The following is a 14,986-nucleotide window of genomic DNA, read 5'->3' as shown; positions in this document are numbered from 1 at the left end:
CAGACCACTAACCACCCCATGGCTTAAATGTAGCTTCTGTGGTGTACTTACTGTTTAAAAACAGTATTTCATTAACAAATCAGTGCCAGGAAGGAACTGTGCAAGGTAGCCAGCAAAATGTGCTCAGGTGAAAATTGCAGGTGTGCCCTGCAAACAGCAGCAGGTAATGCCATTTACCTCCTGACAGCTAAGCATCAATTTAGCAGGATCTAGCCAGATGTAGAAAGCCTTCCAGTAAGGTTTCCACACCAAGTTATGAAAGCAGAAACTGTCACTTCAGCCCTCTTATCAGTAAAGACATCTGGCATTCAGCCAGCAACTGAGAATAAAACATCTTCTAAAGGTCTTCCTGGGATACTACCCCTTGTAAATAATTCTGTCACCAGCATCCTGTGGGTGATGCTCCACCAACCACACGGTGCAAAATCACAGGGGAGCAGTTACCTTGCAATGTGACAGGACCTGCATTCTTTTCTTTCAAAGACAGCTACAGAAATTAAGCTACTTGCTTGTGAAAGTGGTTTAGTCCACTACTCAGAGCATTTTAATGGACCTAGAAAAGGCTTTCTAGTTGCTCCAGCTTAGTCTCAGACCATTTGTTATGAAACAAGATCCGCAGGATTTAATAGCATTTCTCCTCTGGACATTGAGGTTGAGCAGTTCTGGGCCTGCTGAGTTATTCTGTGGTTTAACAGCTATTCCACAAATCTAAAGGATTAAAAAACAAACAACTTTGGATCTTTTTGTTTTAAAAAAGTCAGATCACTATGGGACTACAGTCTACCTCTAAAAATAAAGTTGGATTTTGGTAATCAACAGAAAACACTGATGGAAACATTATAAAAACTGGACACATAGTGAGCAAAGGATTGAATCCAGAAGAGAAATACATCTATGAAACCCATTCTCTAGGCTCTGGGCACAGAATCTTAGTGCTGGCTTATTTTTAGTAGGTGGCCCAGAGGCCTACCTCATTTCATGTCCTCTACCTATTAGTAAAACACAGGAAGTACTGCATCAAAACCAAGTCTGCTGAACTACTCTCAGCATCTGGGCTGAAACCAAACCACACAAAAAAGGCTTCCAGTACTGTTGTATTCATGACATCCCACCGCAAGTGATTCAAACATTGTCTCTGACCTTGGAAAAGGACATTGCTCTCTACACTTCCACGTAGTGTATGATTAAAGGAGAATACCAGAGCAAGCTATACAACTTCAGCACTGAAAATAAGTCACTAGGACAACAAATGCCTGAAAGTTGCTTTATTTGTTCGTAAGGTTTGTGCGTTACAGCAAGCCTAAGTTTAGCTACTGTTGACAAAGCTCAGTCTGGAAGAGCATTAAGTGTTACTCAGAGATGTACAGTGCCCACATCTGCACATGACATGCTGGTTTTCTATTGCTGGAATTTAATATTCAGGAGTTACAGATCTTTGAGATCTTTCTGGATGTTCCACAGCGTATCTGCACTCTTCTTCAGCTGAGCCACCTCATCATCCTTCAGTTTCTGGTTGATGACACTTGACAGTCCAGAGGCAGTTAGGACAGCAGGAAGGCTCAAGAAGACATCGTTCTCGATGCCATACATGCCCTGCCACAAACAACAGATCACTCAAACATGTGCCCATCACCCAGATCTGCTTTTACTTTACACAGCAGGAAGCTTTGAGAGCAGACTAATTCTGCAACCTGTAGAAAGTTTTCAGTCACAATGTATTTGAGAAAAGAAGTGGTTTAGACCAAGTGACTGGCAGCACAGAGAGAGCTAATTTCAGAAACTCTGCCTCCAAACCCCTCACTTATTTATATGCAGCAAGGAGCTGACAAAATTCAGACACAGCATCAGTGCACATCTTTTTTCCTACCATAGAGGGAGCAGTAAGTTCAGCCTGCTCAGAGTTCTTGCTGCACAACTGGTACAGGCTAGATGCAGCCCGTTCCATGAGCTACAAAAGGGCTCAGCTCTCTTCCCCAGCACCTTTGCTTGGCAGTGGCTCATGGAATTATAGTTGAGCCTCAAGGAATTTTGCATTTTTGTATGGAAACTTCCTTGTAATGCAACTGCATGTCACACATCATAAACTTTACACAAGGGTAATACAACATGAGGTAGAGGACACAGAATTTAGTTTGTGAGGAGCGTAGGCTAAGAGGTCAGACTACAAAAAGCTGCAATAAGCAGCTCCCATTTTACGTTTAAAGCAGTATCTTACAAAGCTTCCTTTATTCAACACCTTGCAAATTGAAGCTATTTAGCTTTCCCATAACAAAAAAAAAAATTAACTAGAGCATCTCATTAGCCACCACTTACCTTTACCAGTGTTGAGACTGAATGAACCCGGGACAAGTTCTTCAGCATGGACTCACAGAGGTCAGCAACACTAAGGCCAATAGCCCAGTTTGTGTATCCCTTCAGTTTGATTACCTCATAGGCACTGAAGAAATATGGAAACAGTTGCATTAAGAAGTCTTCAAGACATTGTGTAGGTGACAAGTCTTTAGGTGAATGATTATTTCCCATTTAATAAAATATGAAACCTGTGACACTGAGTTAGGGAGTTAAAGTGTCAGAGTCACAGATTTCAGCATCAGAGGAGAAAGTATGAAGTTTGCACCATCCCATACATACATAAAGAAGCCCTAACTGTTCTCACAGGATTGGCTGAAATGAAAAATAGCTTTCATCCATGAACAGTTCCTAAGGTTAAGTAGAAAACCAGACTTCTACAATGGAATGAGTTCTCCATTCAGGTCAGTGACTCAATCACTCTGGGTGCATAGGGTTGTTCAGCCTGGAGAAGAGAAGGCTCCAGGCACACCTAACAGCAGCCTTCCAGCAAATGAAGTGGCCTATAAGAAGGATGCAGAGGGACTGTTTGCAAAGGCCTGCAGTGATATGACAAGAGGCAATGGTTTGAAACAAGAGAAGAACAAATTTGTATTAGATGTTAGGAACAAGTTCCAGCACCCCATGAGGGTGCTGGAAAGCAACAGGTTGCCCACAGAGGTGGTTGAGGCCCCATCCCTGGAGAAATCAAAGGTCAGGCTGGACAAAACTCTGATCAAGCTGCTCTAGTGGAATATTTTCATACTGACTGCATGGGGGCTGGACTGGATGACCTTTGAAGGTCTATTCCAACCCAAACCATTGTATGATTTAGAGCCAAAGCCATACACTAACTACACACCCCACCCTAATTTTTAAACCAGCATGTGCATACACTTTACACCAGCATAGTCCTTACTCCCTGAGTGACACAAGTGATTTAAGCCATTCCTCAAATCAATGTACCTTTCAACCACTTGTTTGTGGACTTCCTTCCAGTTCTCACTATCACTGTCACTTCCCATTGCAGGATTCAGCTGCTGGAGAGAAACACCTGCCACATTAACTCCACTCCAAACAGCCACTGTAACAGAGAGAGGACACAAGTTTCAATAGCAATTAATGACTCCCACTCCACTTCTCATGTCTCAGACACCAGGAAAAAAAAAAGGCAGTAGTAGCCAATGCCACAATCACCTTTGAGGCAGATTTTAAGGTTTTATTTAATTATAGTGAATTCTGAGAACTCTGGGGATCAAATATTAAGTCAATCTCAACACATGAGCTACAGTGCTTTGCTTGGAAGGTGCAGACAACTACTTTTGAAGTCACAAACCTCAAATTCTGACAAAAAGGCTTCTTTTATCTGTTTAGCTTTCTCTAATTTTACCCAAAACCTGCAGTAAGTAGCTATTTGCTGTTCCACACATCAATATTAGGTTTAGCCTTCAAGAAGTCTGCTTTTCTTTCTCTGAATAACTGGGTAGCAGTATGTAAACTTCTCAAGACAGGAACTGTGACCAGCAGCACAGGGAAATGATTCCGCCCCTCTGCTCTGGTGAGGCCCCACCTGGAACACTGCGTCCAGTTCTGGTACCCCCCAGCGTAACAGGGACATGGAGCTGCTGGAGAGGGTCCAGAGGCAGCCACAAAGGTGACCAAAAGGGCTGGAGAACCTCCCCTAGGGGGACAGACTGAGGGAATTGGGGCTGTTCAGCCTGGAAGAGAGCAGGCTCTGAGAAGACCTTAGAGCAGCCTTCCAGTACCCAAAGAGAGCCTACAAGAAAGCTGGGAAGAGAGATTTGAGAAGGGCTTGTAGTGACAGGACAAGGGAATAGATTGAAGGAGGGCAGGTTAAGAATAGAGATTAGGAAGAAATTCTTGGCAGTGAGGGTGGTGAGACACTGGAACAGGTTGCCCAGGGAGGTCATGGATGTCTCCTCCCTGGAGGTGTTCAAGGCCAGGGTGAATGAGGCCTCAAGCAACTTGGCTTAGTGGAAGGTGTCCCTGCCCATGGCTAGGGGGGTTGGAACTGGATGATCTTCAAGGTGCCTTCCAACCTAAACCATTCTATGGATCTCCTGTCCTACTGGAAGCTTACAGGCAGACTCATTCTGTTCCAGTAAAATACCTAGGAATTCTTAGCTACTGAAAAGCAAAAGCAGCAGTAGCACTGAAGCACGTATGCTCCACACAAGCTCCACTTTCACTATGGCAGAAGGCTGGCTTCTGTAAACACTGCTGTTGGTCACTGAACTTTGATCAAATGCAACAGGACACTGAAGAGGTGGCTTCCTCAGAAATACACAGCAGTACCAACCCATATAGATTCATAAGTTGTAAGGTGTAGTCTCTGGGACACCACTAAGTATAAAGTCAGCCATAACAGTTCAGTGTTTAATTATGTAACCACAATCACTTTCATGATAAAAGGGCAGCTACATTTCCTGGACTTGTCTCAACTCCAATATTCATAAGAGTAAAGCCAGGTTCTAGTTGGAGCTTGTCTGTGTCCATTCTCTCAGAATTCTGGAACACCCATTAGGCCCCAACCTCTAACCAATGTTATTGCCTATTCCCAAAGGAATTAGAAGTGCTTCTTACCACTGGAATCACCATGTTCTCCCAAGATCCAGCCATGGCAGCTGGTTGGGTGGATGCCAAGCCTCTCAGCCATCAGATAGCGGAATCTGGCTGTGTCCAGATTGCAGCCACTTCCAATCACACGGTGTTTTGGCAGGCCACTCAGCTTCCATGTGACATAGGTTAATATATCCACTGAAAAGGAACAGATGCACGGTAGATGAAAACATTTGCATGCACCAAGAATTCTCCAGCAACTACTTTACTGCAAGGCAATCAGGAGGACCCTTTACCCACGAGGGTGGTAGAACACTGGCACAGGTTGCCCAGGGACACAGTGGAGGCCCCATCCACAGAGACATTCAAGGTGAGGCTGGACAAGGCTCTGAGCAAGCTGATCTAGTGGAGGATGTCCCTGCTGACTGAAGAAGGTTTGGAGGTCCCTTTCAACCTAAATCATTCTATGATTCTGTGACTGAGAAACAACATCCAGACTTTTGAGCTTTGTAAGTCTCATGATTTGACTCCAGGGGTTTCCACAGAACAAGCTGCAGACAGTGATATCAGAGCTAAAGCCCAGACAGATCAAGGGAATTAAATCAGGGAAGAACAGAGGTCTCACACCACCACATAGGCAGTGGACACCCCTGGAGTCCCTTCTGATGGGCTCACAGTAACTCCCACCATTTAAGGGTAATGGACAAACCACCACACACTGAGGAAACAAAGCATTACAAAAGTAATCCTGACTAACATGCAATTCTCTTCCTGCAGCTGCTCTACTGGAGAGAGGTTTGTAGCTTGAATTCAGCTTTGCTAGAGCAAGAACAATTTGACTGGGTTTGATTTTTAGAGCAGTGTTTAAAATTGCCCTAACTCATTGTACTTGTACCGTAGCTCACTACACTACTATTCAGTAGCACCAATTGTACACCAACTATTTACTCAACCACCAGCTGAGCTGCTAGCTTTCCATGCACTGTTTTGACTCTGCCAAATATCTTTAGAAGTGGTGTCACTCAATTCCCAGGCTTCACTCAGATGTCAAATCAAGCAAAGACAGCATGCCAATTCTTTTTCCTGAAAATACAGCCAAGACTACAGAGCAAGGTCTTCATTCAGAAATATTATATCCAGCCACAAAAGCAAACTATGATTTCTGAACAGTTTACAAGCAAAGTGGATGCCTCCTTTACATCACAATTTTAAACTACCTACTGCTTAAGCCAATGTATGTAAAGATCTGAAGTGTTTACGATGGCATTTAACAAGTCCAAGTGCCAGGTGCTGCACTTTGGCCACAACAACCCCATGCAGTGCTACAGGCTGGGGTCAGAGTGGCTGCAGTGCAGCCAGGCAGAAAGCAGCCTGGGGGTACTGGTTGACAGTAGGCTGAACATGAACCAGCAGTGTGCCCAGGTGGCCAAGAAGGCAAATGGCATCCTGGCCTGCATCAGGAATAGTGTGGCCAGCAGGAGCAGGGAAATCATTCTGTCCCTGTGCTCAGCACTGCTTAGGCCACACCTTGAGTGCTGTGTCCAGTTCTGGGCCCCCCAATTTAAGAAGGACATTGAGACTCTTGAATGTGTCCAGAGAAGGGCAATGGGGCTGATGAGAGGTCTCAAGCACATGCCCTACAAGGAGAAGCTGAGGGAGCTAGGGCTGTTTAGCTTGGAGAAGAGGAAGATCAGGGGAGACCTTATTGCTGTCTACAACTACCTGAAGGGAGGTTGTAGCCAGGTGGGAGTTGGTCTCTTCTCCCAGGCCACCAGCACCAGAACAGGAGGACACAGTCTCAAGTTGTACCAGGGGAAATTTAGGCTTGACTTGAGGAGAGAGAGTTCTTCACAGAAAGAGTAATTGGCCAGTAGAATGTGCTTCCCAGGGAGGTGGTAGAGACACCATCCCTGGAGGTGTTCGAAAAAGGATTGGATGTGGCACTCGGTGCCATGGTTTAGCTAGTCATGAGGTGTTAGGTATTAGGGTGGACTTGTTGCTGAGGTCTTTTCCAACCTGGTTGATTCTATGCTTCTAAAATATGGACAGCATGAGAAGTTCTTAACAAAGAGCATCAGAAAGTACAGAGTGTTTGTATTCTTCTGTTAGCCAACACGTGACAGATGGCCACACAAAGCCAGCCATTATTAACATGTATTTAATAAGATTGGTAAGAAAAAACACTAGTTCCAACAAACAATCACTAAGTGTTCTACAAAAAGATTGCCTTACCTGGGTTGGAAACCACTAGGATGGTACAGTTGGGGCTGTATTTGACGATCTGGGGAATGATGAATTTGAAGACATTCACATTTCTCTGCACCAGGTTGAGACGACTCTCCCCTTCTTGCTGACGGACTCCTGCAGTTACTACCACAATCTTGGAGTTGGCTGTAACAGCATAGTCTACAACAGAGCATGGGGAAGATGTAGAATGTCAGCTAGACTTACCACAAACTTCAACAGCACTGTGTCCATACAGGTATCATGAGTAGCTTCTTCACTGCACATAGATTCCAACCCCAAACCCGCAAGACATCCATATTAAAGCCAGCACTATCATAGAACAGTTGGGGTTGGAAAGGACCCCCAAAGCTCATGAAGTCCAAACCCCCTGCAGACAGCAGGGGCATCCTCCACTAGATGAGCTTGCTCAGAGCCTTGTTCAGCCTCACCTTGAATATCTCCAGGGATGGGGCCTCAACTACCTCCCTGAGCAACCTGTTGCAGTGTTCCAGCACCCTCATGGTGCAGAACTTGTTCCTAGCATCCAGCTTAGATCTGCTCTTCTCTCATTTCAAACCATTACCCCTCATCCTACCACTGCAGGCTTTTGCAAACAGTCTCTATGCAGCCTTCTTGTAGCCCCCTTCAGGTACTGGAAGGCTGCTGTTAAGTCTGCCTGGAGCTGCCTTCTCCAGGCTGAACAACCCCAGCCCCCTCCACCTGTCCTCTATCTCTTAACATTATCTCAACATATGGGTCTTGAGAGTACACTCAACCCCTTAATCTCACTGCCATTATCCAAATAACACTTCTCATTCTACAAAGAGGCACCACAGTGTCATTAAAATCAATTATACTCAACCAGCTCAAAATGGGCAAGTGGACACTAGATAAGGAAAGCCTAAGTAAGAGCCACTCCCAGGGTGTTTATCTGAAATTTCACCCCAGTTCATACACTTTTACTTTTCAATGCTACATCATTAGAGTTCTTTAGAGGCCCACTGTTGAGCAAATTCACAGAACATCAGTATTAAAGAAACTGAGGATTACCTTTGTCTGCCACAATCTTGTGAGTGCGAAGGAACAAGCTCCCATGCTGCAGATCCATCATTTCTCCTTTGAGTTTGTCTTCCAAAACATCAACCAGAGCAAGCTCATCACAAAGATCCTGGAAAGAATGAAATTTGAAGGAGTCAATGAACCAGGTAGCATGGATTTTAATTTCACCCTTGAGGTATACTACATTTTAAATGTACATGTTACACATCTGAAAGAGTCTCCTCTCCAAAGGTAAAGCAGTAGGAGAGCGCTGTGGTGGTGCCCTGATGCATCTCACAGTAACAAAATCAGAAGGTACAACAGCAGAGAACTCCTTCAGACTTTAATAAAAAATATTATTGGTATGGAGCTTGAGTGCACAGCTAGGCCTTGCTAGTAAGGCACTTTGATTTAGCCAGTATCTTAGGAAACAAGCAGCAAGTAGTGTCCTCCCTACTCTAGTCATGAGGTCTGTGGTGACAGGTTAGACGATCTTTGAGGTCTCTTCCAACCTTAGTGATACTGAATATTTTTCAGACCTGTAACAAACCCACCCTAACAAAACACACCAGATTACTATCAAATAAATATTCTAATTCCTTCAACCAATTCATTTCACAAAAATATAGAACCAGAACAGACTTACTTTCCTCAGTGTTAAAACTAGCACCAAGATAAAGCAGATTCCTCACCTAATTTTTTCCTATTACAGCTGCTATGCTGTATCTACTTTGCAGAACAGATTCAGCCATGCATGCTTGTTCTCCAGCCCCATTAAATTGGGAGACAGTGTCATACAATGAAATACTGTCTCCAGTTCTGGGCCCCTCAGTTCAAGAGGGACCTCAGGGAACTGCTTGAGAGAGTCCAGCACAGAGCCATAGAGATGCTGAAGGCAGTGGAACATCTCCCTGCTCTCAGAAAGGCTGAAGGAGCTGCGGCTCTTGAGCTTGGAGGAACCTGAGGAAAGAACTTCAAGAATCTTTGTCTGCAGGCCAAAATCAGTCTTAAACACTGGAAATATCCTGAACTGAAGTCACTGGTGTAAAACTAAGATGGTGTGTGGCAATGCCAGCAACGAGCAGTGTGAACAATCTGGCAGTGCAGGCTTAGAGCCTGACATGGTGGTAGGCCATGCTCAGCATAAGTGCAGAACCAGCTAGCAGTGTAGAAAAACAGTGCTGTGCCTGCAGCATGTAACTAAAACAGGGCACTGGTAGCTATAAACACAGAAAGTTATCCTGGGACAACAGAACATGCACCTGCATCAACAACCTTGTGTGTCATTAGTAGTTGGACTGATAATCTATAATAGTGTGATGTGTGGTCACTCAGAGGGAACCAATGAAGCCATGCCAACAAGGCTCTCCGAGTTTATATCAGTTGTAGAAGTTCCCTTGCTACGCACTTCTGCCTTTCCTTTCTCTTCTTCTTCTATGCTTTACTTTACTGTGCTATACTGGCACCATAGGCCTGCAATACTGGAACGATAAAGGAGCAATACTTGATCATATTGGTCATCTGTATTGACTCCAATCTCCGTCATCCATAGTGGTGTAATCAGAATGTGCACATGTGATTATGGGTAGATTCATACACACAATCTGGCAACACAGGACTTTTAGCCTAGGCCAATATTCAGACTCAGCAGGTTCATGGAACCAGCTCTCACTGAAACAGAAAAGCATCTGGAATAGCCCCAATGACCAATGGCATCTGTGTCGCCTAGAGAAGATCTCAGCTTGTTATCAGCACACAGGAATGAAGTTTACAAAATCACCAAATGCAGCTTAATAGCCTCATTGAAAGCAGCTGACCTGTGGCTGCAGAGACATTTCCTTTTCTACAACAGTAGGCCAACGTCAGGGAATTCTCTTTAAGTCCTAAGGAGCTACAAATAACTCATGGGGAAGTTTGAGGCTCATTCAAATTTATCATTTAAAACATTACAGCAGTAAACTGAAATCAGCATTATCATAGAATGGTTTGGGTTGGAAGGGAGCTCCAAAGGTCATTTAGACCAAACCCCCTGCAGTCAGCAGGGACATTTTCCACTAGATCTGCTTACTCTGAGCCTTGCCCAGCCTGACCTTGAATGGGATGGGGGCTCAACTACCTCCCTGAGCAACCTGTTACAGTGTTCCACCACCATCAGGGTGCACAACTTGTTCCTAACATCCAATCCAAATCTCCTCTCATTTCAAACCACTGCCCCTCATCCTGTCACTGCAGGCCTTTGCAAACAGTCCCTCTCTGCAGCCTTCCTTCAGCTATAGGAAGGCTGTTCTAAGGCCTCCCTGGAGCCTCCTCTTCTCCAGGCTGCACAATGCCAGCTTCCTCAGCCTGTCCTTGTAGCAGAGGTGCTCCAGCCCCTGGATCATCTTCAGGGCTGTTTATCACAAATTCAAAGGCATGTCAAACTCAACTGTATCTTCATGTTACAGTATAGTATGGACACCATCTTATGCCATGGCTTAGCAGACATCTTGGGAAGCCAACCATCTGGAACAAGGCAAAACCATACTGTATTCTTCCATAGCTGACTGGATATGAGCCAACAGTGTGCCCATGTGGCCATGAAGCACAATAGCATCCTGGCTTGTCTGAGAAATACTGTGGCCAGCAGGACTAGGGAAGCAGTGCTGAGGGACACAGTTTAGTACCAAACTGGGTAGGTTTAGATAATGGTTGGACTTGATGATCTTAAAGTCTCTTTCAACCAAAAATATCCTAAATTATTGTCCCCCTGTACTCAGCACTGGTGAAACTTCAATACTGTGTCCACTTTTGGTCCCCTAATGAGAACAACATTGAGGTGCTGAGGCATAAACAAAGAAGAGCAAATAAATGCCTAACACACAAGTCTGAGAAGTGGTTGACCAAGCTCCAGTTTAGCTTGGGGAAAAAAAAAACCCAAAACAGAAGGCTCAAGTGAGATCTTATCACTCTCTGTAACTATCTAAATGGAGGTTGTAGCAAGGTGTCAGTCTCCTCCCCCATGTGTCAAGTAACAGGACAAGAGGGAATGGCCTTGAGCTGTATGAAGAGATGATTAGTTATTAGGAAAAACTTCTTCCCTGAAAATGTTCCAATGCATGACAAAAGACATCAAGGTGTGGTGCTCAGTGACATGATTTAGTGGTAGACTTGGAGTGCTAGATTAAGAGTTGGACTTGATCTTAAAAGGTCTTTACCAAGCTAAATGTTTCTGATTCAGTGACAAAAAGCAAATGGTTTTGTTATCAAAATGCTTTCATACTGCAGCTTACACCTGTGAGAAAGCAGGGGAGAGCAGAAGGTTGAAATAAACTCCATCATACCATAATGCAAGGTAGGAAAAAAAATAATATTAAAACCATTTTTCACTCTGGATTTCATGCATGCAACTTGTGCAACTTTGTGCCTAGATGACTACATTTTCTGTGCATGGTTTGATCCCTGTAAGAGCAGTGTATTAATCAGATTAACACTGGATTGCAGGGAAGTCTGGGGTAACTTCACCTGGCTCTCTGCCATCCTTACAGGTTACAGTACTCAAAAATAAATGGGCTCAGACTGCAAGATAACATCTGCTTAAAAAACACCACCACACACACACTGAACTGCCATTGTTTTTCCATTAAATACCTCCTTCAGTTACACAGTCTAAAAAACTACTCATGACTTTCACATTAGTATTTAGTTTCACCATGGCCTTTATTGTCAGGTTTTTCCTTTGCTCAGAAGGCTCATGAATATGAGCAACTGGAAACCCTTCAAGTTTTTAATGATTAAGACCCTACATGCATCCTCAAGCTAACAGGTGTAAGGAGGATCAGCTCCAAACACAGTACAGTTTGTTTAGTAGTACATATAAGTTTTTTGATCTCACTGTGAGCCACCTAATTTAAGATTCATAGAATGGTGTAGGTTGGAAGAGACCTTAAAGATCATCCAGTTCCAACCCCCGTGCCACGGGCAGGGACACATTTCACTAGATCAGGTCTCTCAAGGCCTCATCCAACCTGGCCTTGAACAACTCCAGTGAAAAGGGCATCCACAACCTCCTTAGGTAAGCTATTCCAGTGTCTCACCACCCTCACTGGAAAGAATTTCTTCCCAATCTCCAGTCTCAGTCTTCCCTTCTCAAGCTTCAATCCACTCCCATTTCCCTACCACTACAAGTCTTTGTAGCAAGTCCCTTCCCAGCTTTCTTGTAGGCCCCCTTCAAGTACTGGAATGCTGGAGGTAGGTAAGGTGTATCTGTTTTAAGTCTTTTTAAAAAGCAGAACAAAAAAAACCTGCAGCTCCCATTTATCTTTTTTAAAAGAGCAAAACAGGAGTCAAATTTAACTCCATTCACAATATTCTCCAAAAACAAAGTGCAAAGATATGCTTATTGCATAATAAGCTTTTGCTTTGCTCAAAGACTACAACTTGAGATTTTGCTTTTAAAAAAGAAAAGCACAAACCCAAAAAAAAAGCAGCAGCCAGCAGGAGTCAGAATAACCTTTAAGTCCAGCCCTCTATTATGAGTTTTTGAAAAGCTAGCTAAAACCCATTTGGAAACAATAAAGTCTATAACCAAGCAATAAGGGCTTTTGAGAAATAAAGAAGCCTGGGGACAACAATATTTTCAGTTATTATGTCACACATGCATTAAAAGAGTAAACACAGTTCTGATTCCTGTCCCCTATTTCACATGGATTTCTGTTCTGCCTGCAGTATTTGCTCAGTGGAGCTCTCCCACCAAGCAAACTCCAGCTTGGTTCTGGAAAAGTAAGAAAATTAGAGAGGGAGCTTTAGCAGGGGCTTCAAAGCCATTTGCCTGATGAAAGATTTATTGTGAAGCAATAAAAACGAATGGAAAGCTGAGCACAAGGAGAAACTGAATGGGGAGGTCAGCCTTGCCTGAACAGTGTAGGTCACTGCTTGCTTGCTTACTTACATGAACCACAAGTGATTCTTTCCCATACTAACCTACCAAATTGCCTACTGTTTGCTAAAACAAGCAGGCAGTGAAGAGCATTACAGCAGTGGGAACCTGAATAACACGTTGCCCTTGAGCTGTACCTTTCCAAGGATGCTGATAGCACAGGCCATCCCGACCTGTCCAACCCCCACAACAGTTATCTTGTTGTTTGGGACTGTGCTTCCTGCACCAATGGGGGTAAACAGCTTGTCCTTGAGGGTAGCCATGGTGTTCTGCAAGGAGACAAGAAAGATGAGAGTCAAAGCAAGCCAGAGAAAACCAAAATGAGCACCCTGAAGAAGGCAGCTACCACAGCTGGTAACTCGCTGCTGGCAGTGCTGCTGCGGGCGCTTTAGGTAAGGTAAGGCAGCAGGCGGGCACACTGCCCTTGCTCACGGAGCTCCTGCCACCCGCGACCTGCCAGCTCACCCACGCACCCACTCCTGCTGAGGCTCTGGCTCCCAACCCTCCCTGAATTCGATGGTGCCTACTGAAAGGTTGAAGTGGGGCAGAAGCTATTTTGGAAGCATGTTAACAGAATATCCTTCTCTTCTCGGAGTTTCCAGAGCCTTCCCAAAGGCAGAGATACCTTCCGTGTTAACGGCTGCTTGGCTTCCCACCTTCACAAATCCCATCAGGGCTCCGGGCCCGGTAATAAAACCAGTTTGGTGCAGCCATACCACTGGGATTTTCCCGGCTCATTTCTGTTCAGCTCGAAGGTTCCCTTCGCTCAACCCACGGAGCGCTGCGCGGTGCCTCCGACCTCCCCCACCGCGGCTTGGCCATGCTGGGGGTACCGCCCCCATCTCACCAGGCGCAGCCCAGCGAGGTGCCGCAGCCGGCACACGAGGTCACCTAGGGGGATTCTGCGCCATGAGCCGCCATCCCATCCAGACCCTCAAGAGCTTTAGCCTGGCTCCAGCCCCCGGCTAGCGCATCGCACGCTCCCCGCCCCAGTGGCATCCGCCCGCCGTGCAGGGATGCTCGGCCCCGACAGAAACCGCCCGCAGGGAAAAAAAAACAACTGGGCTGGGAGACCCTGCAGCATCCAACAACTCTGCGAGGCCACCCCACCAGCTCCGCTCGTCCCGTACCCACCAGTAAGGCTCAGGCTGAGGAGAGGCGAGAATACCAACGCCACGCTCCTCCGGGGTTCGTGCAATGAGGACTCCGCAGCGGAAGGGGCGGGCAGGACAGAGCCGGCCCGGGCCGGGCCGGGCCGCCCCTCGCCTCGCCTTCCTGGGCGTTCCTCGGCGGTTTAGGGGGGGCGGTGGCCGCCGCGTTCAATCCCCGCCAAGGACGGAGGCTCAAGGGTGCTGCTGCCCCGCCCCCGCCTCCCCTCGCTGTCCGTCTGCTTGTCGCCTTCTTTCCTGCTCAGCGGCTCCTTGGCAGTCTCCTGAGCCGGGAGGGATGCGTTGGCTCGTCCCTCTTTTCGTCCTGGCAGCGGCAGGACGAAGCGATGGTGTCGGTCAGCCGTTAACAGCCGTGCAGCCCCGAGCGTCTCTGAGCTGACCGTTGCAATTAGCTACCAAAGTCGGGTTGCGCCATTTCTCTTTCGCCGGGCCGTAGACTTGGCCAGAAGGAGCATGCAGAGGAATCGCTGCGAGCAAGCAGTTGCAGAATCATAGAGGTGTTTCGGCTGGAAAAGACCTTTAGGATCTTCGACTCCAGCGATTACCTTAACTACCACTACTGGTGCTAAAATCATGTCCCTCATCGCCACGTCTCTTGCCTCTCGTTAAATACCTCCAGGCATGGGGATTCAACCACTTCCTGGGGAGCCTGTTCCTGTGTTTAACAAATTGAGCAACGGAAAACATTGTTTATAATATTCGGGGGCAAAGATGCTGAAGTTGGTGATTC

General features: G+C 45.8%; 1 protein-coding gene across 1 annotated transcript; it reads right to left on the bottom strand.

Moving 5' to 3' along the window:
* Positions 1 to 1,250: 1,250 nt before the first annotated feature.
* Positions 1,251 to 14,326, bottom strand: LDHB (lactate dehydrogenase B). The gene is made up of 8 exons (XM_068141967.1): positions 14,222 to 14,326; positions 13,225 to 13,356; positions 8,185 to 8,302; positions 7,141 to 7,314; positions 4,933 to 5,106; positions 3,295 to 3,412; positions 2,314 to 2,437; positions 1,251 to 1,593 (listed from the first exon to the last, which is right to left on the bottom strand). Exons 2-8 carry the CDS (start codon positions 13,348 to 13,350, stop codon positions 1,426 to 1,428), a joined length of 1,002 nt encoding a protein of 333 aa, XP_067998068.1. The 5' UTR covers positions 13,351 to 13,356; positions 14,222 to 14,326; the 3' UTR covers positions 1,251 to 1,425.
* Positions 14,327 to 14,986: the final 660 nt, after the last annotated feature.

Source organism: Melanerpes formicivorus, unplaced genomic scaffold (genome assembly GCF_026170545.1).
Source record: "Melanerpes formicivorus ecotype bairdi unplaced genomic scaffold, bMelFor1.0.p_v2 SCAF_8, whole genome shotgun sequence".
Taxonomy (NCBI): domain Eukaryota; kingdom Metazoa; phylum Chordata; class Aves; order Piciformes; family Picidae; genus Melanerpes; species Melanerpes formicivorus.
Note: the sequence above shows the minus strand (reverse complement) of the source record. Positions and strands in the feature narration are given on the sequence as shown.

Bases quoted from the DNA above. Each gene is read 5' to 3' on its own strand.
- LDHB (XM_068141967.1), bottom strand. From the start codon at position 13,350: ATGGCTACCCTCAAGGACAAGCTGTTTACCCCCATTGGTGCAGGAAGC. The intron at 3,413-4,932 runs GTAAGAAGCACT...TCTCTGTTACAG, and splicing joins AGAACATGGTGATTCCAGTG to TGGCTGTTTGGAGTGGAGTT. The intron at 1,594-2,313 runs GTAAGTGGTGGC...TGTTTGTGGCAG, and splicing joins CAGTCTCAACACTGGTAAAG to GGCATGTATGGCATCGAGAA.